This window comes from Alligator mississippiensis, chromosome 4, assembly GCF_030867095.1.
Source record: "Alligator mississippiensis isolate rAllMis1 chromosome 4, rAllMis1, whole genome shotgun sequence".
Taxonomy (NCBI): domain Eukaryota; kingdom Metazoa; phylum Chordata; order Crocodylia; family Alligatoridae; genus Alligator; species Alligator mississippiensis.
The window spans coordinates 4,674,866-4,699,767 of record NC_081827.1 but is presented as its reverse complement, the minus strand read 5'-3'; the positions used below and the strand labels follow the sequence as shown (position 1 = coordinate 4,699,767).

Here is a 24,902-nt window from a genome sequence, read left to right as displayed (position 1 = left end):
ACTGCAGAAGGGCTGCTTTAGACAGTTCGGAGGTAGAACGGGATTTGGGCAAAAATCCACATGCAACTTTGACTTCAATTAAACTAAACATGTGAGTAAAGATATGTCTGTGCTTGAGGATTTGCATAATCAGGGTGATGCTGCCCACCGTAGCCCAGAGGCATAATACACATACAGGACACTGAGTAGTCCGGGTGTGGCCACCCACCAACTTGCATGACAAACTAGGTTGGAACAAAGTACCTCAGTGATTACAATCAGTTACTGCACCAAAAATGGGCCTACAAGTAATTACTGCAGGCAAGAAAATGTCCACAATTAAAAAGGTAACAATTTTGACCTTAGTGGAGCTGCAGGTAGACAGTTCTACTTACACCAAGACTGAGTACTGATCCATCCCTCCTAATGCAATCAAAATGCCAGCTGGAACAAGAGTCAGTCTCCCTCCTTACTTCTTTTGACATGTAGCCAGAATAAAGCCTTCGAAAAAGTATAAGTACACCTTTTTGCTTGTCACTACTGTACAAATTCAGTATGTTTGCTAGGCAGAGCCGTAGGCCATGATTTTGGAGAGGCAGGGGGTTCCCCTCGGTAAAGTCCAGCGCCACAGTCGGGTCTCTGTTTTCCAGGCGGCTGTGCTAGCATCGACCGCATCTACAGCCGGGGCAGGGAGCGGGGGTCAGCGTTCAATAAGAAACTGCTTGCCTTGGAGCATTTTAAAAAACCCTAAGAACATGAGAACAATTTCTTTCAAAAACTGCAACAAGCGGAAGTTAGTAGTCTTGCCTTGGCCGTGATGGAAGTGCCTGTGTTACACACTCACACACGCAGCATGCACAATCACCTACGGAGCACAGCTGAGCTCCCTGCTCTGTGTCAAGGCAGAGCTTCCCACGCTGGGCTGCTCACCGTGCTGGCAATGGGAGGCCCCTGGGTTGGCAAGTCTCATTTTCAAGTTCAGGCCACGCGGTGCACAGCTGCCCTTGCACGTAAAAGACTTCACGTGGAGAAGGGAAACGAGGTGGGATAGCGTGTGACAGGTGAAGACGAAGCTGTTAGATGGGGAGGAGGAATCTGAGTTAAGCACATTTTAAAACTATTACAGCTGGTTTTAGGGTTTAGGCTCTTCAAGCAGTAGTGCCTCCTTAAAAACACCTTTCAATGCTCCTTGAAAACTGTCTGTTCCCTAGTCTCAGTACAGGGACGGGAATGACACGGGAACATTTAATGCCAGAAAATGAAAGATGTAAGCTTGTATAGTTTAACACATCGAAGGACTTATTGTGCGGGCATTTGCTTAGAGAAATCCTGCAGTGCGTCTCCACCTCTCCCTGCAGACCAGCCCCGATGAGTCCTCGACTTCTCCCCAGTTCATCTACTAGCTGCGTGGGACCAGGGCCATCTCCAGTGATGAGGACGTGCCAGGATCCAGGACAGGAACATTTCTTCCCGGGAGAAGTGCTACACCCTGTGCATGCTGCTTTGCCTGAGCAAGGGGGCGCGAGCCCCAAAGCTTGCAAATCAAGAATTAGTTTTCCAACTACTTAGCTGGTCGAATAAAAGATCCCACGCTGCCAAGACTCCTGCAGGATCCAGTAGAACCACTTTTTCACCCTCCCCTTTTACTTCCTTTCTACAGTAACACTGACCATGCTTCCACTTACCCACAAGTAAATACTCCTTTGGGCAATGATAAGGGAGTTTAGTCCCACTGGGTTTGTGTCCACGTGTGAGAGGGGAAAACGGCGCTTCCCTGGCGGTTGCAGTCACGGTTCATAACTCAGAACTGAACGGGCTGCAAGTAGGGGCGAACCAACCTGGTTTTGGAGCGTTGTTGGGCACATGGGCACTCTGTTTCAACGTCTGCCTCATGCTGCACAGCACACAGGCACCAAAACCCACCAGCTACGTCCTGATGTTCTTGTCATTTCAGGAACAGATTAATGGGACGGTGAGTCACAGGTAGGAGGAAGGAGGGGTAGCAGCAGGGTTGACAATCGATCTTGTTAAGAGGCGCGCTGACGTTTGAGCAGAGAGCTTGTCCATGAGAGCGAAACTGTTTTAAAAGACGAACTTTAATGGAACCTTTCAACTACTAAATATTTTCTTGTCTGAAATACTAGAAACAGAAATGTCTGAACTATATACATTTGGTCATCTCAGCAATGGAGGTTTTACAGCCGTGCTGCAGACATGTCTGGACGCAGGTCAGTGCTTTTGCAGCGTTCAGAGGACACTCGGAGGCGACACACACAGGCTGGGGGCTAAAAAGCTGATCCTGCCAAACCTTCCCACACCCCAGGAACCCCCTTCAGATCCCGTCTACCCATGGTCCCTCCCGTGGAGCGTGCCGACGTCCCCACATTGTGCCCACCCATTCCCCCACCCAACCCGCATGGATTACACCTGCCCTCCCACCCCCCTCGGCAGACCCCCCCAACCCCCTCCCACCCCCCTGCAGACACCACCTGCCCCCTGCCCCTCTGCCGATGCCCCCCACCTAGGGTTCGCGGGGGGAGCAGGGAGCTGTGGGTGGGGAATGAGGAGCACCAGCAGAGCTGGGGGTGGGAAAGGGGCTGCGGGTTGGGAATGAGGGGCACTGGCAGGGCTGGGGGCAGGAGGGAGGGGCACTGGCAGGGCTGGGGGAGGGCAGGAGGGAGGGGTGCCGGTAGGGCTGGGAGGGAGCCGGGGGCTGGACACCTGAGACACCGGAGATGAAGCAGGCATTTCTCAGAGTTAAAAATGCCCTGTGCACCCAGCCAGGGCTGTACACACCGGACTTCACCAAACCATTTGCATTGCATCCGCATGCCTTCGACGTGGCAGGAGGTGCGGTGCTGTCCCAGACACGGGAGGAGGGGAACTATCCAGGGGCCTACATTGGTCCATAGTGCTAGTGGGTGTGCTCCCCGGTGGAGACGCACGGGTTCACGCCCGTTGTGCCCCCGGGAGCCAAGGACCCGGACCCCCCAGCGAAGAGCCAGGAGGTAGGCGTCAGAGCGAGAGAGGGCGAGCGAGCGCAGGGTGCTTGTAGGGGGCTGAGCAAGTGTGCGTGTGCGTGTGAGCATGTGCGTGCATGTGTGCATGTGGGGCCGTGCCGGGTGGGATGCCCCAGCTGCGTGGAGCCCGGGAGGGAGGGAAGCCCCCCGCCCCCCCAAAGGTCCCTCCTGAGCTGCGCCTCCCAGGGAGCCCCGGGAACAGAGCGCGCAAGCAGGCGCAGCCCAACCAGGGGCGGGAATCTGCACAGGAGTTTGCGCAGAGGAGAGCGCAGAAGGCGCCCAGAGGGCTGGTCCGAGCAAGCGGCCTGAGCCCAGAGGCCTGAAGAGCAGCTGCTGAGACCAGGGCAGTACAAGAAGTGGCTCGCAGCCACGGCACTGACTCGCCGTGCCCGGCAGCTTCAGCTTCCCCGCACCCAGACCCCAGGCACACAGCGTGCAGCCCTGGCCCTGGACGGCGGGGGCTGCCTGGGGTGGCAGCGGTGCTGGCCCCGAGCACAGGGATTTCCAGAAGTCCCGCTCGGAGGACGGCCCCTCGGGTTCTGCGTGCACGCGCGGAGGTGACCTTGCGGCCCGGGCATCATCACACAGGGACTTAATGAGGGCTTCTCTCTTCTGCTCCTTCCTCTCTCTTTCCTCACCCCTTTCAAGTCGGCCACAGTCGTCATACTCGGCAGTCACCCGAGCTATGCGCACTGTCCCCTTGACCCCATGCCCAATTAGAGGTTGTTTGCTCAAGGGCTTTCGGTGACTCTCTTCCCTTCCCCAAATGATGCCTTCAAGACAGCAGGTTGTGGGATGCCAGAGGTGCCACCACATGTGGCGGGCCAGTACAGGGTGCTCCTGTGTTGAGCCCCCCCGTCACTGCGCCCACCACCTTCCAGGCTCCGTGTGCCTCCCTGGGCACCTCACGTCCAGCCGACCCCCTTCCAGGAGCACACCTGCAAGCCTTGGGGTAATGAAGCCACAATTCATGATCTGGGCTGATCTTCACCCTGTGCCCCCTGGGAACACAGGCCTAGCAGACTGAGGGTACTTGATCCCCTGCAAGAACTTGGGCTGCTTCCCTGTCTGAAGCAGAAATCGGGGTCCCCCTTCCTCAGCCGAACCAAGGGGATGCCAAGGCATGATCTACGCCCTCTCCCAAAGAGTCTCCCATGCTAGGTACAGAGGAGAGCTGTACTGGTTACAAGGGGAAGGTGTGGAACAGGGTACAGGACAGAGCAATATCCCGGAAATCCCTGAGAGCTAGCAGAGACATGGTAGCCTTTGATCATGCGTCTGGGTTACTGCAAGCTACATATTTAGTCAAGAGGGCTGTGCAAAATGTCACTGGGTGTTTCATTTCCAAGCTGTTTTAATGCATTTCAAGCTCCAAGCAGTGAAATCAAAATGAAACAAAAGGATTCGCTAAGAAAGAAGGGCGCTCGTAACATTTGAAAACTTTGGAAATGGTTTGAGTTCTGAAGCAGGGCTCACTTGGCTTGAGCACAGGGCCCCAATGGCAGCAGCAGCAGCTTCCTCTTATCCGGCTCACAGATCGGGGGGTCGAACCCCCTGGAGGAGTCCGGCACAGCTCGGCAGCCCTCCTGGGCGTGTGAGCCCCCAAATCGGTGCATCAGAGAAGGGGAGGCTGCAGCTGGTGCCTGGCACAGGTGGCAACAGCCATTCTCTCCGGGGGTGGGGGGCACAGCCGGTGCCCAGCCCTGGTCCCAGGTGCCAGGGCAGCCTCCTCTCATCCGGGGCACCGATCCGGGGGCTTGCACCCGCAGGAGGGCTGCCAGACGGTGCCAGACTCTTCCCAGGACTGCGAGCCCCCAGATCTGTGCATCGGCTGAGGGTAGGCTGCAGCTGGTGCCTGGCACAGGAGGCAGCAGCAATTATCTCTGGAGCTGGGTGCACTCCATGCCCAGCGCCGGTCCCAGGTGACAGGGCAGCCTCCCCTCATCCGGGGCACGGATCCGGGGGCTCGCACCCCTGGGAGGGCTGAGGGGCTGTGCCAGACTACTCCAGGCAGTGCGAGCCCCTGCATGTGCACCACATGAGAGGAGGTTGCAGCTGCTGCTTGGGACAGGCGGCAGCAGCCATTCTCTCCAGTGCCGGGCGCAGCCTGTACCCAGCACTGGTCAGAGGTGCCAGGGCAGCCTCCTCTCATCCGGGGAGCAGAGCCGCGGGCTCGTGCCCCGGGAAGGCTGCCGGGCTGTGCTGGACTCCTCCCAGGGATGCCAGACCCAGCTCTGCGTGCCGGATGAGAGGAGGCTGCCCTGTCATCTCCGACCGGTGCGGAAACCAAGACAGCCCAGCTTCCAAACTCAAAATATTTTGACCATTTCTAAATGTTTCAAGTGCCCTGCTTTTCCTTCAAAGCTGTTTCAAATCCTTTTGTTTTGTTTCCATGTCACTGTTTTCAGCAGAAAACACATTGAAACAGCTTTGAAAAGAAACACCCAGCAACATTTTGCACCGCCCGACTACCTATATAGCCTGCAGTAAGTCCGAGGCGTGATCAAAGGCTACCATGCCGCTGTTTGCTCTCCGGGATTTCTCGGCTATTGCTCTGTCCTGTACCCTGTTCCACACCTTCCCCTTGTAACCAGTACAGCTCTCCTCTACCTAGCGTGGGAGACTCTTTGGGAGAGGGTGTAGATTATGCCTTGGCATCCCCTTGGTTCATAGGTTCCTAGTTTCCTAGTAGTTAGGGGTCAGAAGGGACCTGAACAGATCATCTAGTCTACTCCCCCCGCCACTGGTTGGAGCACACGCTGGGATCACACGACCCCAGGCAGGTGTTCATCCAACCTCTGTTTGACTTTACCCAAGGTAGGAGCGAGGACCACTTCCCTAGGAGGTTGGTTCCAGACCCTAGCTACCCTGACAGTGGAATCGTGCCGCCTCTTCTCTCACCTGAACCTATTCTCCAGCAGCTTCTGGCCATTGTTGCTGGTCACCCCAGGTGCTGCTGGGGGGAGTAGGACCCTTCCTAATTGCTGCTGATCTCCCTAACGAGTTTGTAGGCAGCCACCAAATCCCCCTCAGCCTCCGCTTGCTGAGGCTGAACAGGTTCAGGTCCCGCATCCTCTCTTCGTGGGGCCTGCCCTGCTGCCCTCCAGCCAAGCAGGTGGCCTCCTCTGAACCCTCCCAAGGCAGGCCACATCCTTCTTCAAGTGCGCTGCCCACAACTGGACACCGCACTCCAGTTGGGGCCGGACCAATGTCGCAGAGAGGGGGACTGTCACCTCTCTGGACCGGCTTGAGATGCATCTTTGGATGCACGACAAGGTGCGGCTGGCTTTGCTGTCTGCGGTCTGCCATTGGCGGCTCATGCTCATCTTGGAGTCAATAATGACTCCAAGATCCCTTTCCGCCTCTGTGCTAATTGCAGCCTCTCTCTCCCTTCGAGCATGCCTACCTCTCCCCACATCGTGGTGTCATCGACAAACTTGGACAACCTGTTTTCCACCCCCTCGTCCAAGTCGCCGATGAAGATGTTGAACAGTGTAGGCCCAGGACCGAGCCCTGGGGGACCCCACTCTTCACATCCCGCCAGGTCGAGTGCGACCCATCCACCACCGCTCTCTGGGTGCGCCCCATCAACCAATTTGTGACCCATCCAACTGTGTAGGCATCAATGCCACAGTCGCTCGTTTCTTAATGAGGATGGGGTGAGAGACAGTGTCAAAGGCCTTCTTAAAGTCCAGGAAGACTACGTCCACGGCGACACCATCATCCAGGGATTTAGCTACGTGGTCATAAAAGGCCATCAGGCTGGTCTGGCAAGACCTGGCGTTGATGAGCTCATGTTGACTTCCCCTGGGCATGATCTCCCCTGCCCGCCCCTCACACACGTGCTCCTTGATAATTGTTTCAAGGGATTTCCCCACGACCGATGTGAGGCTTCCCAGGGTGAAGCTCAGTCCAGATCATGGATGGGGGCTTCACTACCCCAAGACTTGCAGGTGTGCTCCAGGAAGGGGGTCGGCTGGACGTGAGGTGCCCAGGGAGGCACGCGGAGCCTGGAAGGTGGTGGGCGCAGAGAGGCGGGGGGCTCAACACAGGAGCACCCCGTACTGGCCCGCCACATGTGGTGGCACCTCTGGGTCCCACAACCTGCTGTCTTGAAGGCATCATTTGGGGAAGGGAAGAGAGTCACCGAAAACCCTTGAGCAAACAAGCTCTAATGGGGCATGGGGTCAAGGGGACAGTGCACATAGCTCGGGTGACTGCCGAGCATGACCACGGGACTGTGGCCGACTTGAAAGGGGTGAGGAAAGAGAGAGGAAGGAGCAGAAGAGAGAAGCCCTCATTAAGTCCCTGTGTGATGATGCCCGGGCCGCAAGGTCACCTCCGCGTGTGCACGCAGAACCCGAGGGGCCGTCCTCCGAGCGGGACTTCTGGAAATAGCAGCTGCCGCTGGAAGCAGAGGAGAGCAAGCTCAGGCACGAGCTAGAGCTGAAGTGAATGGAGATGGTGGGGAAGGAGGCCCAGCGCCAGCACAAGGCGGCCCAGCGCCAGCGCCAGCATGCTGCCCAAGAGGCCAGGCTCACATGCAGACATGATCTCTCAGGACTCAGGATGCAGCCAAATGCTGGAGTGGCAGGCGCTCAGCCAGCCCCAGCTGCACCCCTCAGACCCAGCACCCCAATCTCCCTCATGACAAACGTGCAGACGATCCCGGAGCGTTCCTCAGTCATTCTGGGAACAAGCACGCCAGGGGAAGCGGAGATGCGGGGCCTGCCCGGAGCTAGGGGCAGGGACGTCGCGGCCAGAATCGCTGACCGCATCCAGCCCTGCCACAACTAGCCCGTGGCCCTCATCCAGGTGGCACCACGGCATGGAGCCAGGAGCAGTGCAGAGCAGATCCTGAGGGACCTGGGATTTGGGAATCCCACAGCGCCCGGCACAGAAGAGGGGCAGGACAAAAGGCAAGGACCAGGAGGGAGGAGCACCAGGAGGCATGGGGGTGGGAAAGGGCTGTGGGCTGGGGGTGAGGGGCACCGGCAGGGCTGGGGGGGCAGGGGGAAGGGGCACACCTCTTCCCCCACCCGGGTGTCTGCTTTTGTGCAATCGCACAACCCTAGCCCCGTCCCCCCTTGAAAGAAGCCTCCCTCCCATTTCCCCCTGTCCCTCCCACACCATCCCCCACGCACAGAAATGCTCCCCTTTCCCCTCTGCTCCCCTTTCCCCCCTGACCCCGTCCCTCCCATGCCTGCACCCCAACCCCCCAGCCCCAGTGTCCCCCAGCCTGGCAATGGGATTCACGGATTCCTTAGAAACCTAGGCGTCTGCGTCTGCTCCGGCCACCTCGAAAGAGCCTGGGTAGGCGCCTCCTCTTCTTGTGCTCATCGGGCCATGGGCCGAAAATTAAACAGGGCTTTCTTCGCAGGATGAGGTCTGTACTGCACTGGCTGTTCATCCCGTAAAACACATTAGCTCCCTGTGGGAAGACTAGCTCTGCAGAAAGAAAAGAAAAGAAAAAAGAAAAGAAAAGCCGCGTCGAGTGATTTACTCTGGATAGCAGCACGACAAGCAAGCGCAGGACACGGGGGAGCATTCAGAGGTGTGCTGTGGCTGGGCACGTGCCTCTCTGAAGTCCCCATAAGGGGCTTTAACATGGTTTTTACTAGGTATAACATCTCCTTTCCCACCAGCAAAAGTATGAGAAATGTTGTACCACCCAAAGTTATGCTTCTGCAAGTGTGATAACACCAAACGTACGTGCGCACTACAGGAAACCGTTTCCTGGCTCTGAGATCACTGACTACACACAGTAGCACGATGTATGCACACAGGGCTGTACGTTTAGGGGAAAGGCAATCATTTGCCTTGCTTCTTTAATGCATCATTTCCACGTGTGGTTTTGTGCAGCTTGCATGTGCTGGGGCTTTATTCAACAAATGGGGCAAGACCAATTCTCTTCCATTCAGCCGAGACAACCCCTTTACGTCCTCATGCACCAAGAGCAGGGCGTGAGCCTTGCCTTTTGGCAGCACAGGAGATTGCTGCTCCCTGAGCTCCCACATACCTGTCTGCCAGCAATGGGACACAGCTGTTTTCCAAAGAGGTGTGTGTGTGGGGAGGGGGAGCGCTGGGGCCTTGGGTTGCTGGGTCCCAGAGGTGAGCAGAAGGAAGCCTGCTCAGCCTGGCTTTCTCCCCTCCCGTTGCATCCTCCCTGCTTTCACTGCCTCTGAAAGAGGGCTGGGAAATCCAGGGCAGGGCCTGAGGCGGCTGCTGATTTGATGCTGATGAGAGTTTGACCTGGCAATGGTCAGGGAGTGCTGGTAGACTCTCCTCCTGCCACGCAAGATACCCAGCAGGCTTAGGGCTTGCCGAACACTGCAAGTGCAATGCATACAATGGAGGAGCCCCCTGGGAAGGCGAAGCTATTCTGCGGGTAATGCTCTGCATTTATACAGTGCTTTCCCCCGTAGGGTCTGTGACCCTCAGGATGGCTTTGGGACACCTTCCTGGTGCAGAGGGCGCAGAGGTTGTCAAGCAGGATGGATTTCAGGGCGTGGATCTGGACTGTGTCTTCCCTGTGGCTTTTTGGGCAGCAGCCAGTGTACAGGTGATGCTCCCACTGCTTCTTTTGCAGTTGGGCCTGACTGCAGACCGCTGGACACATGTCAGCGCTGGATCTCTACTTGTCAGTCTTCCCCAACTGCACCCATGGCATGCCACAGGGGAGCAGCGGTGTGCTGACTCCTACCAGGTACTCAAGCGGGAGGGCGACTGCCCCTGGCTTTGAGATGAAACAATGCACTGTTTCTAAAACGGATTCACATGCATGTTCTTCTGCAACCATGAGGAGGAGCTTTTAAGCAGCAAAAAGTTTTGCTCTCTTACCTTTGTGCTCGGAGATGACCTGCACAAGTTCAAAGTTATCCACTTCTATGAGGTCCACATCATATTTGGTGAATATTTTTTCAATCACGTCTGTTGTCCTGTCCTGGCAGGTTACCTGGAAAAAGCATTTTGCAATGACTGATTTTGCTTCTCGACATCTGTTTTCAGGTTATCTATCTGGCGTGTTGGCTTGGTGTCCCATCGGGCAGGTACAGACAGTGCGCGACTGGGAATTACGGCGATGGGAATAGCCTCGTGCACAGCACATCCTAGCAAAGGGTGACGGTGCCTGTGTGTATGTGACTCTACCAAGCTGCCTGGCTAGACTGTGTTTGTGCCTGGTGTCAAAAAGACCACTCTGAATGCTCTTTGCTTTTGCCTCTGTCTCTCTGAAACCTTTCCTTCCAGCGTGACCACCCGCACGGAGCAGAGTCCCAGGAGCCACGAGGCTGGTCCTATGCCATCAAGGCTTTGCTTGCCTAACTCTACCTTGTGCCAGTGAGATGGCCCAAGCAGCAGCTGCGTCACCATGAACCTGGCCCAGGGTTTACCTCTCAACACTTTCCCTTTCCCTGGAAAGTCCCAGCCAACCTTCTCAGAAACAACCTGGAGAAACATGGGCAAAACCGAATGACTCCAGAGCACACTGCTTGTGGCTGTCGAGCCAGGTGTCTAAGGCGCTTGTGCATGGACCCAGGTGGGAATGGCAGGAGGCTTTGAGTGGACTCCTCCAGGGATGTGTCCTGGCTCCGCTGCTGTTCAGATGATTTGGCTGCAGGAATAAAGAGCTTCCTGAGCCAATGTGCAGAGAGCCCCAGACCGGGAAGGACAGCAGCCGCACTGGGAGCACTGTCTGCTGGCTGCAGTTAGGGCTGGGGGCTTGGACTCGGGTGTGCTGAGGCTCTTGCTAGCACGAAAACAACCAGCAAGTTCCTGGGTTTTGCTTCTCTGCTCGGGCTCACACCAAGCCCCACGTTTGGCATTGGGCCTCGCCTCCTTGCTTTACCTGTAGCAGGTGACGGTTATTCTTGGTGTTTTGGGCACTGGGAATAGTAGTTGTTGGGAGGCTGGCTTGTGCAGTGTTAAGGACAGGTCAGACGTAACTTGGGCGGGAAGGTTTACTCAGGAATGATCCTGCCTTCAGCAGGGGTTACATTAGATGGCCTCCTGAGGTCCCTTCCAGCTCCACTGTCCTCTAAGGGAAAAGGAAGGCTAATACACGATGCTGTTTAGAGGTGTCTGCCCTTTGGGAGCCTTGTGTTACTACATACTCTCTATTGCTATACAGCATCTTCCGGGGACTTGCCTCCAAGCTGCTCTTCAGTGTATCTGTCTGCCTACCTGTGCACGCACGCCCATTCGTACAAGTGCAGTGCACGTTTTCTCCTTACCTTACTCAATGGTTGAGGACAAGTGGTGGATATTATCCGGCTGAAAGGCCAGGGAAGAGTTTGGGAGGTGGACTGCACTCTGACTACTAAAATGCCAGTGTCGATTCACCTAAGAATCAAGGGCATGATGTGGCCCCTCATATTGAAAGGCTTTGTCTTGGTGTGAATCAGAGCAGCAGAGATTTTAAATAGAAATTATCATCCGGAGTGAAAACACATCCAGTAATAAATCTACACAGCTCTTCCACATCACTTACCAGGATGCTTTTATATACACAGCCTTTGCTGTTCGGCATCAGGCTCCGAATTACACGGGCGTCTCCAATGTGCTGCGGAGAAAAAAGTCAGAAACGTGATGGAAGCGGTAGGGATGAAAGAGTAGAACCAGAAGCAAGTATCTTGGGGTCTACGCCTGGTCCTTGGACGTTGTTAGTGGTGGTGTCCTACCGACAGGAGTAGCTCGGTTTGGTATTTGCAATGAAGTATTCATATGTAGTATTCCATCTACAACTAACACCCCTGAAACATGGACGGTAGCGAGTGTTGCCGTGTGAAACGGGTGTTTAGTTGGTCTAATAAAAGACAGCACTTTTACCCAGAGAACCTTGTCTGCTGAATGAAACGGTGGCATCCCGACTACACAAGGTGCTTTGCTCAGGAAGGAGCTCCTGCAGAGCAGACGTGCCTCCTGACCTTTCTCTGCCGTTCCCTATCGGGCAAGGCTCCTCGCCCAAGGAAACGGGCTCTCTTGGGATATGAAAAGGAAACTAATATTCAAAAACACTGGACACTCGGCTTCCATCTCCTGCACCCCTTTGTGTTTGCAGATTCCTCTGACCTGTGCCCAGCTGGGGAGGGGGGCATGGGACACGGGGAGGAGGGCAGAGGGGCCCGGGCTGCAGGCACGACAGTGCTGGGAGTGGGGGATATGCCTCGCTGCCTCTTGTCCAGCCAGGACAGGCGGGGGGCAGGAGCATGATGCAGGTGCAGCTTGCTCCGGGCGGAAGGGGGCAAGCAGTAGCAGAGCATAAACCCCACTCCCAGCACTGCCCTGCCCACATCCTGTGCCCCCTACCCTGGCTGGGGAAGTGGCAGCACAGCATTGCCCGCCGGTTGCCCAGCCGGGGTTGGGGAGCACAGGATGCAGGTGTGTGGGCTGCAGTACTGTGGGGGTGGGCCATGCAGGGGAACTGTGGGCCCTGCGGGGAAGGCTGTGGTGCTGGGGGCAGCAGAGCATGGGTTGTGGGGGGGGGCTGTGCCCTGTTTGGGGGCAGAGGACCCACCCCTCCTGAGCAGCCCCCTCACACAGTTCCCACTCACCCACTCAGGACCAGCTGAGGAGAAATCCCCAGCTCAAATACGTGCCGCTCCTATCTGAGCTGCTGCAAGCACACGGGCCTGCACGTGCGGACGTGCCCTAAGGGTGCAGAGGGAAGTGGAGCTCCCAGCTGTAACTCAGAACAAGTTTGCAAAGCGATCTGAGTTACACCCTTACCCCAGACCAAACCGACGGTCACTGCGGGTCCGGAGGGGCGGGGATCTCGCTGCCCGCCGGGAGCCTGCAAGCAGGTTCCCACAGCCAGGGCCAGGCTCTGTGCAGTCCTGGCTGTTTGCGAATGGGAGGGGGAAGGCAGTGGAGGGAGCTGGTACTTGGGGCTCCGCACCTGGTGCTGAAGGGTGGAGTGGGGGAAGTGGAGCCCCCACCCCACCTTGGGGGCTGCACTACACTGGCCCCCGCCTGTAGAGGGGGGCTAAAACCCCCAGACTCAACTCCTGCTCCCTTGCCCCCTCCCGCTCTGAAAGCACCGGCAGGTGGGGAGCCCCAGAAGACACGCGTTCCAGAAGACACTACGTTTTGAACATCTTTATCTGACACCACATGCAATGAGGGGTCAGATTTGCCCCCGGTGGGCCATTGAAGCTGCTTGCAGCCGTGCACTTGTGTTTGCTCACAGCTAGGACCAGCTTGTGGGGGACAGGAGCAGCCAATGGACGTGGAAATTCAACTTTCACTTAGACTGCAAATATTGCCAGTTCCTCCTACCCTTTCCACACCGAATACTTTGAGCAAAAGGTTCTAGATCATACCTTTTCTTGAGGAAGGTCCCCAGGCTGGTCCTCGCGCAGGTCGTCAGGCTTGTCTTTGGGCACGTCCCCAGGCTGGTCCTGAGGCAGGTCCCCAGGCTCGTCTTTGGGCACGTCCCCAGGCTGGTCCTCAGCATGGTCCTCGGACAGGTCCCTAAGCTGGTTTTCGGGCAGATCTTCAGCCTCGTCCTCGGGCTGGACCACAGGCTGATCCCCAGGCTGGTCCCTGGGTAGCTCCCCAGGCTTGCCTTCAGGCTGTTCCCCGGGCTGGACCCTTGGCTGGTCCCCGGGCTGGTCCTCATGCTGGTTGCCAGGCTGGTCCTTGGGCAGGTCCCCAGGCTGGTCTTCAGGGTGGTCCCCGGGCTGCTCCTCATGCTGAAGCTCAGGCTGCTCCATGGGCTGGTCCCCGGGCTGGTCCTCATGCTGGTTGCCAGGCTGGTCCTTGGGCAGGTCCCCAGGCTGCTCCTGATGTTCGAGCTCAGGCTGGTCCCCGGGCTGGTCCTTGGGCTGGTCCCCGCTCTGGCCTAAATACAACAATTTATTTGGAGCTAAATGAGCTCAGTGAAAATGGCTGTACCAGCCTTAGTTACATGTGGCTCTTTTATGAAAAGAAGCCACATCAATGACATTGTACAAGAATTGTTCACAAAAAGAGCCTCTCCGTCCTCCCTTTCTGATTCTTTCCCCGCCCCAGCTCGAATCTCTCCTCTCTCTCTGTCTTAACTCAGTAACATCAGCTCCAGATCCTGTTCGACAAGATGTTAACCTCTTCATTTCTGCTGGCATTTCCCCTATAGTCTAACTCCATCAACACGTCTCTGTTTTCAAATCCTTCTTTAAAACCCACTTCTCTAAAACTCTTCTTACCTTCTTACCCGCACTGATTGCCGGCTCCCAAACTCTTGGGCTCGGCTTGCCTTGTCTGGTATTTCTTACAATATTCTTTAGGCACTGACAAGTGATGCTTTAGCCCATGATCAGCCGCTGACAGCACTCTACGCCCAAGCACTGAGAGACGGGCATGGCTGCAGAGCACTTTAAAAAATGCCTGATTGTCAGACCAATGAGCCCTCATTACAGGAAGGTGCAGACTAAGGCGCTCCAAAGCAGAGCGCCTTCATTAACTGCTGTTAGGACATGCCAGGAGCAGGGCTGGGCTGAAGCAGCCTGGCCTTGTTCCTGGTGCTGTCCTTAGGATGCGGGCAGAGAAGCAGGGGCGACACAGGGAAGGCACGGGGGTGCACCCCCGGAGAGCACCGGGCACCCCTGTCATGCTGCGCTCCCTGTGTAGCCGGTGGGCAGGGTAGCAGGCGGGAGCACCAGTGCCCCTCCTGCGAGCGCTGGCCGGGGAGCGGGGCTGCCAGCTCCAATGGCCGCGCTGCTTCTGGAAGTGGTCACCAAGTTCCCGAAGCAGCGCGGCTGCTTTTATGGTGAGTGGGATCGGGGCCCCGCAGGCAGCAGGATTGGCCACCGGGGGACCACCCCCCAACCACTGGGATCGGCCTCTGGGGTGCCCCCGGTTGCTGACTGGTATCGGGGTGGGGGGGCACGTGCCCCCCCTTGACTCAAGAGCCACCACACACCCATGTGGGGAAGGGAGGGGAGGGAGTTGTGTCTGGGGTTGCCCAGCCTGTGCTGGAGGGTTGGGCCGGTAGACTGGAGCCCCTCCTGCCCCAGACGTGGGGGGCCTCCAATCCACACACACACACACACACACACACACACGCACACACTCCAGCACAGCATGGGCAAACCCCAGAATGGACTTGTGTGTGTCTTGTCTCTTGCCCCAGCCTTGCAGTCTAATCGACATGGGTGGGCCCTGCCGAGAGTCCTCGTGGGGGTCTCTAGAGCTCAGGCTGCACATAGAAAGCTCCGCCTGCATGTTTCTCACTAAAGAAATGCCTTCGACCAATGGCTCCTCACTGAGCCTTTAAATGTGCTTGTGGAGAAAGCAGGATGTACTTTGGAAAGAACAGCTCGTTCAGCTCTGTATAACCATGAGCAAACGGGATGGACACAACACAAGTGATCGCTCTAAGACAGCTCCTATCATACGCTCAGATTAGACACTGCCCTGCCCTCTCCGCACTCCCTGCTACACAGACAAGTGCACTGTAATTCGGAGCCCTTCTTTCAGGACGTGGATCATTTCGTTCTCATGCAAGGGAGTGTCTGCCACTCAAAGTTTCAGACCCTTTTTCCAACATTACTGCAAGAAATAAATGCGGGAACAAACCCCCTGGAAACTTCTGCTGACTTTGAACAACAGTTGGATCAAAACATCGACCTGAATATTGTCTTGACCCACTGGACCCAACCCCGGGACAGAGCCTCATTGGACACATATTGGCAACCTTGCAGATACGAATGATTTTGGAGGCTGAAGAAAAAAGGAGTTGTGTTTTATGCAATGCGTCTTGTGTCCACATTTAAATGCCTGAGCTGACCTGGCGCTGTGCCCAAGTCTAAAATAACCCCTTCTTTCTGGAACACCCAGCAGGTCAGGTTTCTGGGGTGAAATACTGCTTTTCTTTTGTTTCCCTTCTTTCATATCTCATTTCCCTGCACTGCTGTGCCAAAGCTCGACACCAGGCCTAGGTCACACATTGCACCAGGTCTGAGAAGCAGAACCACAAAGCTCTTTGCCACAGGAAAGTTTCTACCTGGGTGAAGGACCACGTGTCAGTTGGACACTGGACATACCCTCAAGTCTGCAGGGCCTGGCCCTCTCATGTCAGCGATATCACAATTCGCCCTGGTAATATAACTGTTGGTAACATTTCCCCCCCAAATGCAATTCTTTGCTCAGGTTTGGGAGGTTAGGCAGCGATAGCTTGGGAAAAAATATAACTTACTCTCATTTTCTAGCTCTTCGCTGAGAAACTTGGCCAGGAGGTGTTCTGCCTCTTCCAGCACTTGAGAGCCAGGCATGTCTCCTTGCAGGTACTGGAGCAGTGTCTTTAAATTGGGGTAACCTGGTGCCTCCCTGAAATCTTCTGGCGTTGTAAGGAGCCAGGTGCTGAGGAGCAGGGCTAGCGGGCTGAAAACAAATACATTGACCAAATCCGGCCATGGTCAGTCTTTGAAACAGTGATATTTGTCACTCAGCCTGTCTCGAGAAGATGGACATATTCCTTCTGCCATGAGCCAGCAAGGACTTCTGATCTGGGCGCCTTAGAAAGGACAGCTGCAATCTTTGACTGAACCTGGTTCTACGACTACCGCAGCCATCTCTCTGCACTGCCCTTCCCTGCACCTTTTCTGATTGGAGGAGATCCTTTCTGAGAGGGGTGAACAAGAAAGGCTGTCCACTGCTAGAAGCAGAAAAGCTGCTTTAATCGAGGGATGAATCTACCCTGGACACACAAGGGTTATTATCAGCAGATTCACCTGCGTTCACGTGGAAGGGGTAATGCAGGCACACACACACACGTGCTCCATCCCGGCGGTGCCCAACATCTGTGTCCCGCAGGCGGGTGGGCATGGCCAGGTCCCTATCCAGCCGGATCCCAACAACAGGCCGGATCCCGCTGCACGGGGGTGCACAGCCCACTTCCCAGAGCATGCCCTACTCGCACTTCCCAACCCCACCGCCACCCAGTTCAGAAAGGACTTTGCGATGGTGGGACTGCTAGGTCAGCTATCTTATCATGAATAATCCTAAGTACTCATCGTCATTTCGTGATGTGCTATGCAAACCTGTGGCATTCTCTGTGACACCCCTGCCACAATGTCTTAGGACTGGACAATGCTGAAATGATGACAACTCCAAAACCCATTCATGAAACTTGGTAGAAAGGTTGTTCCTGGGAGGGAAAACTGTGGTGTGAGGGCTTGCAGGTGAGACGCTGCTCTTCTATTCACTAGTTACTGGTTCTTTCCTGGGCATGGCACATGACAGAAACAGGACGTGGGACTTGTTTTTCCCCAGAACAAATGAAAGAATTGAAGCTACATGAACCCGTGCTTAAATCGAGTCATTGAGGAGCAAGACCGGGGGAGTTAAGGCGACTTAGCCAAACGCTTACTGCCGGAAGCCGTGCTAGTGCTCTTCTGGAGCATCTCACAGCGATGCCCTGCCGAGAGCTAAAGGGGATCAGGGGGATCGACAAGGGGGAAACCAATATACACACACACACACACACACACATATAGACACTTAATTACAAAGGCTAGGGAAATACATACGTACATATATATATATATATATATATATATATATATCACACACACACACACGTATCATATATATAGATGCTTAAGCTGACCACACGCTCTGAATCCTGACAGGTTTTCCTGTACAGCAGAAAGCCACACTTACTTCCCGAGGACTCTTCTGGCGTCTCCTGATCCAATCCAGGCGTCCTCGTTTCCATGCCTAAATATCAAAATGGATATTTTAGATGGTTATTGAAAAAACAGTCTATGTCACAATGGTAAGGCAGTTTATCTCAAAACCTTGCCCAGACAGTAAAAAATCAAGACTTCCCTATTCAAACTATCTTAGAGAAACAAGCTGAAGAATGTCATTCTCTTTACTCCCCTTCATAATGTCATCCATCTACCATTTTATATCCCGTTCACGATGCTGGGGAGAGTGCCAATTGGTGCGACTGAATTCAAGCCTAAGCAGTCTCGCCCAGCCTGCGCACTTCAGTCTGCGACGCGACGGGCCATGTGCTCGAGCGCTGCCCATACTAGTACCAAGGCTTTGCCCTTGGAGGGAACATTTCATCTGAGACTGTCCAAGGACTTGGCAAACAGCAGCTGTGTCTCACCAATCTCGCAAGGCAGGTCAAATATTATCTTTGTCCCTATTTCACAGATGGAGGAACTGAGAATAGAAGAGCACCTGGTTCATCTCGTCTGGCTCAACCAGGCTTTTCCCTGGAAACCAAAGCTGGGGTGCTGTCCCTCCACGACAGCAGAGCTGGAGGAGTATTGGGGCGCAGGGGGAGGAAGGGCGCTGCTTTGTGCCTTTAGGCCTGTGAAATCCCTGCTCTGATCCAGCAGAGCCCGACTCATGGAGCAAAGAGTTATGCAGAGGGATAGCGATAGCCCGGGTTGTTAGACATACATGCAAATCAGTTAGGTTCTTCAGTATGCCTTCTTCAATGCTATTTGAGATCGTTTCCTGCAATATCCCACCAATAAAGGCCTTTACAGCTTCCTCCACAGCTCTTGGCTCTTACCTGCGCAGGAGGACTTCCAGGACCTCGCCTGGAGAAGAAAAGGCCCTGTAGTCACAGAAAAACCTGGTGACATTGTGGAAATCCCGCAGCAGGCTTTCAACACGGTCTTCAACGGCCTGGGAAACAAAAGATCAACATCATGGCATTACGAGTCGGCAGCGGCCCTCCTCCGAACCAGCGCGAACCCCACGTCCACCCAGCGCTGGAGCGGGGAGGTCTCGTATCAGCAGTACCTGTCGGTGGAGGAGATAGAAAACCAAGTCTTGGCCAGATGGGATCAAACACGGATTGTGAAGGAAGAGTGTTAATCCCACGAGTCCAGGCATACCCCGGGGGAGCCTCCACCTATTTTGTCTCCCTGTGTCCCTCTTCAAGTTTTACATCGAGAGACAATATTTCTTCTCACTTTTACACTTGCCTTTGCGCTAGCTGGAACCTGATCCAAGCCCGCTCAAGTGAATGGGAACAAGCCATCGTGATTACTGCAGAGGCAAAGACATGTTCACAGTGGGAAATGGTCCCTGGGAGTGAGGCAGGTCCTTGTTTGGAAAGACAGCTGGGGTGGAAAGCCCCAGACAGATAGAAGATGCAAATCTGCATCTTGACAGCGACAAGTGAATGTTTCCCCCGTTGCGTTTTTAACTAGTCCAGTTAGAAACAGGAATATTATCGGAGACTATGGGCATTAAAAGGCAGAGACTTCAAGACGACGTCTAAGTTTCTTCATTCCTGTATTTCCACGTGCACCGAACGGGGCGCTGTCCCTGCGGTGTCACGGCCGCGTGCTGAGAAGCCCCTGCTCAGTCCCTTGCTCTACCCGGAGTCGGGATGACCTCCCACCAGCGCTAACAGACTTTTATGGAGAAAAACACCTGTTTCCCTGGAAATAGGTAGATCGGTCACACGAGTCAATGCAAATCTACAGCCCTTAGGATAATGCCCGTTCACAGTCCCCAACAAATAATGGTCCGTGTGTATCTCGGGCCCCTCAACGCATGCAGGGAAAGGTGTGATTAGCACTGTGTGTGTGCAAACACCTGTACGGGAGTCACAAGATACACTCAGAGATTTCCAATAGGAATCTAGGGAGTCCAAACCATTCTCAGCTCTCGTGGGCTGTGTCCTTTGAAAGAGGAGAAGGGGTTTCCAGGTTGCCCTCGCTGCGTGTGTTAGATGCGTTCCTGAAAAGCTGCACATCACTCCCATTTGCAGAAGGGGAACCCACTTTCCAAGGTAGCACACCGGGATCCATGCCAAGACCTCGACTGCATCGGCACCAGGTACGTGTGCTGGGGCCGGGGCGGTGCCGGGCTCTTCCCGGCAGGGGCTGGGCTGGGCTGCGCTCGGGGCAGGTGGTGCTGGTGCTGGGAAGGGGGCTGGAGGGGGCCCTGCAGCCACCCCAAAATTAGTCATGGCCCCCCCAACCCCATCCCAGCACCACTGCCGCCCAGCCCGGGTGCAGCAAAGCCTACCTGGGAAGAGCTCGGCCCCCAGACAAAAAATGAGTACAAGATAAGCATGCCGTGAGTCTAATGCGGACAAGTTTGAACCTCAAAACCCTGAGGACCGCTGCTCTGGATCTTGCAAAATTTTCAACTTTTAAAAAACCTGAATTTGTGTTGGATGATCAAAGTTCGATCGGTATTTTTCTAAAACAGTTTGGAAAAGTCTGTGACATGAGCAAAACCTGTGCTAACACCTGAAACAGGCTCATCACCGTCCAAGCCTGCTGCTTCCATGTACATCACCCTGGACCTGGAAAATTATTTCCTATCAGAAAGGAGGATCTGTGCTAAGCCGTGCACCTGACCCTCTACCGCAGGAGCACGTCTCGAGATCACCGCTAGTAGTGGTCTCTCGCAGCCGTCCTCTGCACGGCAGGCACCAAGGAGGTGGGTCCGTTGAACCTATGGTGTTGGCTCTGCAGCAAAATGCCAATGAGTTGTGACCACAGGAAGCACCCCTTTTGCACCCAGACTTGGAGCTATGGAAACGAATGCCAAAAGTCTCTGTTGAGAAAGAAAGCATCCTTGGCAGCTGCCTCCTCAGTAATGATCAAGCTCAGCACTTTGCATTCAAAATGGGGTTGAAACCCTCCTCCGCAGGATGTCTCCAAATACCACCGGTTTGTGACCACTGACACAGACAGGACCGTCATGGGGGACGGGTAAAGACAGCCCCCCTGGGACTAGCTCAATTTGCCAGTTGGTTGCGATCTTTAAAGAGGAATTGGTTTTCTTAGCAGTGAGGCTACAAATGGGCATTGTTCGTTTGGAAAGGGTTCTTCAGAAGGCAGGATAGATCTAGGATTTTTAAATGGAGAGGTCCCAGATTGGGCCCTCGGGCTCCAGACAGGGGTGCAAGGCAGAAGTTTTGCGCCCGAGGCAGAGAAGGGCGGGTTGGTTGTGCGGGGAGGGGGCCGAGTGTTGGATGGTCTTACCTGCTCGTGGCGCCTGCTGCTCCTCCTGGAGCTGGCTCCCTGCTCCAGGCCTTCCTCCTTGTGCCCTTCCTGCCTGCTGGGGCGGCAGCACTTCAGGAAAGAATGCAGAGTGATGCACCCGCACCCTTCCTCCTCATCTCCCCTGTCAATGAGTTCAAAAGCTGGTTAATTCTCAGTTACTACTTCGAGGGTGCAAGGAGGCAAGGTGACTGAGTGCTAAACACATCTCTACCTTTCAAAATCAAACTAAATCAGAGAGAGATGCAAAGAGAAAAATAGTTCAACACGCACTGTGTCATTTCTTTGTACAACTAAAACTTGTCCTGATGAGCGTGCACATGCAGTTTGTGGCACCTGCAACCCATTTCAGGCCCCACATACCACCCATTGTGCACGTGCACCCATTTGCCACGCTGCAGATTTACAGTGTGATGCCAAAATTTGACACCGAGAGATCCTGGTGTCAGAAAACTAAAGAAAAAACTTGGTACGGTGCCCGTGGCAAAAGTGCGTGCTTCCAGAACCAGAGCCTGGCTGGGCAGAGCTATGTCCTGGCTGCCGGGCAGGCTCCAAGCCGTGGGGTTGCTGCCACTGCTGCCCAGGGAGGCCCCAAGTGAAGTTGCTGGGGCCAGAACGGGTGCTGACCCCAGCCTCCCACTCCCACCCAAGACAAAATGCCCTGCAACAGCCCCGTGCGCGAGGGCGTGCACTGCAGCATAAAGCAAGTTTGTGCCATTGCTAGTTTTGCTGCATGTGGCACACGCTTCTAATGATTGTGCCCTGCTTTTATATCCATGCATCCTCATTCATTCTGAAAGACTGCAAAATGCTTCCCAAAACATAGACAGGACATGCCACTGTCCTTCGGCCACCCACGGCAGATACACAGACATGTCGCACACCTGATAACGATGGCTTGGGGGAGAAGAGGGAGGGGGTGTGCTATTTTGGCCAAGGGTAACAGAGCGGCGTAGGATCTGGAATATCAAAGACAAGCAGACAGCTGTTTATTTTTACAGGACAGCTCAAACACCCGCACACCATGGTGGGTTTATTGGTGTAAATATATCAGTGCTACAAAGAAGGTGTTAGGGCAACACTATTTGGATTTTCTGGGCCCATCGAATTTGCAGCTGAATACAAGGCTTGACCCTGTGGCCTAGCAAAGCTGCTGAGCACAAGGCAGAATGATCTCTAAGCCAGCCAGTTGCTCATGCAAAGTAACCGTCCTGACTGTGTCAGCCGTTTTCGGAGGAAAAAGCAGCAAGTGAATCTGTGCGAGTGTGCGTGCTGTGAGCCAGGTGACGTTTTAGGACTGTGGAAGATGGTACAACCTGGCACAGAAAAACAGACGGGAATGTGGGAAACAACACGTCATTGGTGACAGAGTCCGCGATGAACACGTGCGAAAAGGCGAATGGTGAAGCTTCCAGGTTTTGCTGAAATCCGCCCAGCGACCGAAGAAGGCAAGTCAAGGGCTTAGGCGTGCGCGTTCAGCAGAGAGGCATGGACAGAAGGAAATGCAGAGGCGATTCCATGGGAATGCAGCAACCAGGAAAGAGAGGAGGAGCTCGAGATGGGAGGAGAAACGGGTGGAACACAGGAGGGGCGAGGGGCGAACGAGTGTTAATGCACAGTATAAAGCACAGTGTAGAAATATGGAAAAACAATATTGTTCCTGTGGCTCCCCGGTTTGTTGGGTTTGGGGAGCTAGTCCGAAGCTGTCTCCATGCTGAATACAGCTGCTGCGCGCAACGTGTGCCGGTGTTTGCGCCCTGCTTGCTCTGGCTAAGGAGTCACAGGATTCACGAGCAATCGCATCGTCACCTCCCTAGTCGCTGGGCGCGGCGTGGCGCCGGGGTCTAACAGAAGGGGTCGCTGGACTCCTCACATTTAGGGGTGACCGCCCAGTCTCCTCTGGAAGATTTCCAGGGTAGGGGACTGCACCACCACTGCAGGGAGTTTATTCCAGCCTGGACACCCAGCTGAACGCATAGAAATCAATACTTCACACAGATGAAAGCAGGAAGCTTGGAAGAGAAAAGGTGCGTTTCCTTAGCACACGTTGTGAAGCTCTAAGGGCTGACCACTGCACTCCTCAATTAACAGCTGAATCTATCAAATTAGGCAAGACAAACAGAGTACACGAGACTGAGAATTGGCATCTCTCTTGGATTTACCTTTCTCCTTCTCCAAAACAGCCCATGTCTGGGACCCGGGAGAGCAGACTCTCCACTCGTCTGTAGCTGTCTGAAAGAAAGAAGAAAGAGAAGTTGAACCCACCGCCAGTAGTTCCTACTTACTTTATGTTCGTATGGTGTCTTGTTACTCAGAAATGCCTCGTTTGACTTGAAATCACCGCACAGATAAGGAGGAACGGGGTGGGGGCACTGGCAGTGCCAGGGGGTGCGGGTCGGGAGTGAGGGGCACCATCACGGCCCGGGGCGCAGGGTCCTGCAGTTTGGGGTGAGGGGCACTGGCAGGGCTGGGGTCAGTGGGTTGGGAGGGAGGGGCAGCAGCAGGGCTGGCGGGGGCTGTGGCTTGGCCGTGGGGGCAACACAACGGGCAGCGACAGGGCACGGGCATCTCACTGCCCGCCCCCCACCCATCATATTCCCCCTCCCCCCTCCGCCACGTGGCAGGTGTCCTGTTTCTTGGACCTGGAAATAGGGTAGCCCTAAAGCAAGATGCGCCCCTCACTGCCTGCTCCGCTGCAAGCCCTCACCATGCCTGCCCGGCCCCATGTCCTAGCTCCAAGCAGAGCCCCCGCTCTCCTCCCCCCATGTCGGGCAAGCACACTGCACACCTCAGCCCTTGGCTTGCTACTGAAGCGGGCTGAAGTCCGTTTGGGAAAGAAATGACACCAAACAAGTGAAACTACCCCAGCCACAAGTCCTCCAGCCCTAGGGCTCCCCACGTGTGGGTGCAAACACCCCCGATCTGCCCACTAGGCACCATGCTGGGGCGGGTGCCCACACTTACCCTTGCGGTCAGCAGCACAGCAAGGACGCAGTTGTGCCCTGCCTCCCAAGCAGTGACAGCTGGGGAGCAGTTCGGCTCAACTGCTGTGTGCGTCTCCAGGAGCCGCACCGCGCCGAGCCGGTTCTAGAAGGGGCCATTGTGATGCGTGTCCGCATTCTCTGCGTCTCCCCACGTGCACGTCTCCGCCGTGTCCGGCCACACCGCTGCATCAGCCCCCGGGTGTGAGACCAGGGACTGGCTTGCAGGGACTTCAAGCAGGACTGCGCCCTGCCAGGCTTTCCCTGCAGGACACTGTGACAGCACACGAGCAAAGGGACTGCAACACCAGCTCGTAATTCACAGCAGTTCTTGAGTGTGCACAGAGACCGACGGCCCAGGTCTAGCTCACACGTGTTCCCTGCGGTGACTGTGACCCCGATTTCTGGAGCCCAGGGGGGCTGCCACTGGCTCCCAGCTCTGAGCAGGGAGGAATACACTGCATCACTCGCCGCCTACACTGGGCCTTTTGGCGGTGTGCACCTTCCCAGGCTCTCCGCATTTCACCACCTCCATGGGCAACTTCCCTCCGTTCCCTCCAAGCCCTTGCCCTTTCTGGAGGGCGAACTGTTTAAAGAGATGCGTGTCCTCCACCTCCCTCTTCTGCCCTTGGTGAAACAGCCCTTTCACCAGAGCCGTGGCTAAAGAGGCTCTTTCATGGATCTCATGTGGTCCCTGTGCCTTGAGGCCATGCTCCTTCTCTACCATGCTGATTTTACCTTTCCTGCCTGAGTCTTTAACGGTAATGACGGCATCGCTTTCATTTGAGACGAAGGCACTGGAAGATGGATGGATCTTGGTTGAATGAATGCGCTCCAAGTTTAGTCCTCGAGAGCTCAATGTCTGCAAACCCCTGGAAGGTGGCTGTGGGGAGGATGGGGATGTGCCCTGTTTTCTTCAGCCACAGGAAACAGGCTCAGAGGCAATGAAGAAT

General features: G+C 55.2%; 2 protein-coding genes across 2 annotated transcripts; both read right to left on the bottom strand.

Annotated features, from left to right (window-relative positions):
* Nucleotides 1-8,189: 8,189 nt before the first annotated feature.
* Nucleotides 8,190-13,871, bottom strand: LOC132249942 (protein TsetseEP-like). Its single transcript, XM_059725704.1, has 4 exons — nt 13,319-13,871; nt 11,488-11,559; nt 9,840-9,954; nt 8,190-8,447 (listed from the first exon to the last, which is right to left on the bottom strand). Exons 1-4 carry the CDS (start codon nt 13,709-13,711, stop codon nt 8,263-8,265), a joined length of 765 nt encoding a protein of 254 aa, XP_059581687.1. The 5' UTR covers nt 13,712-13,871; the 3' UTR covers nt 8,190-8,262.
* Nucleotides 13,872-16,123: 2,252 nt separating this feature from the next.
* Nucleotides 16,124-21,843, bottom strand: LOC132249896 (ral guanine nucleotide dissociation stimulator-like 1). Its single transcript, XM_059725556.1, has 5 exons — nt 21,827-21,843; nt 20,951-21,092; nt 18,511-18,626; nt 17,640-17,696; nt 16,124-16,358 (listed from the first exon to the last, which is right to left on the bottom strand). Exons 1-5 carry the CDS (start codon nt 21,841-21,843, stop codon nt 16,124-16,126), a joined length of 567 nt encoding a protein of 188 aa, XP_059581539.1.
* Nucleotides 21,844-24,902: the final 3,059 nt, after the last annotated feature.

What these genes read in the sequence shown, in the direction of transcription:
- LOC132249942 (XM_059725704.1), bottom strand. Translation starts at nt 13,711, where the DNA reads ATGGAGCAGCCTGAGCTTCAGCATGAGGAGCAGCCCGGGGACCACCCT. An exon ending in GGGACCTTCCTCAAGAAAAG is followed by an intron (nt 11,560 to 13,318) that starts GTATGATCTAGA and finishes TTTTCTCCGCAG; the next exon opens with CACATTGGAGACGCCCGTGT. An exon ending in GGTCATCTCCGAGCACAAAG is followed by an intron (nt 8,448 to 9,839) that starts GTAAGAGAGCAA and finishes TTCTTTCTGCAG; the next exon opens with AGCTAGTCTTCCCACAGGGA.
- LOC132249896 (XM_059725556.1), bottom strand. An exon ending in GCAGCAGGCGCCACGAGCAG is followed by an intron (nt 18,627 to 20,950) that starts GTAAGACCATCC and finishes TTTGTTTCCCAG; the next exon opens with GCCGTTGAAGACCGTGTTGA. An exon ending in CTGGAAGTCCTCCTGCGCAG is followed by an intron (nt 17,697 to 18,510) that starts GTAAGAGCCAAG and finishes TTTGATATTTAG; the next exon opens with GCATGGAAACGAGGACGCCT.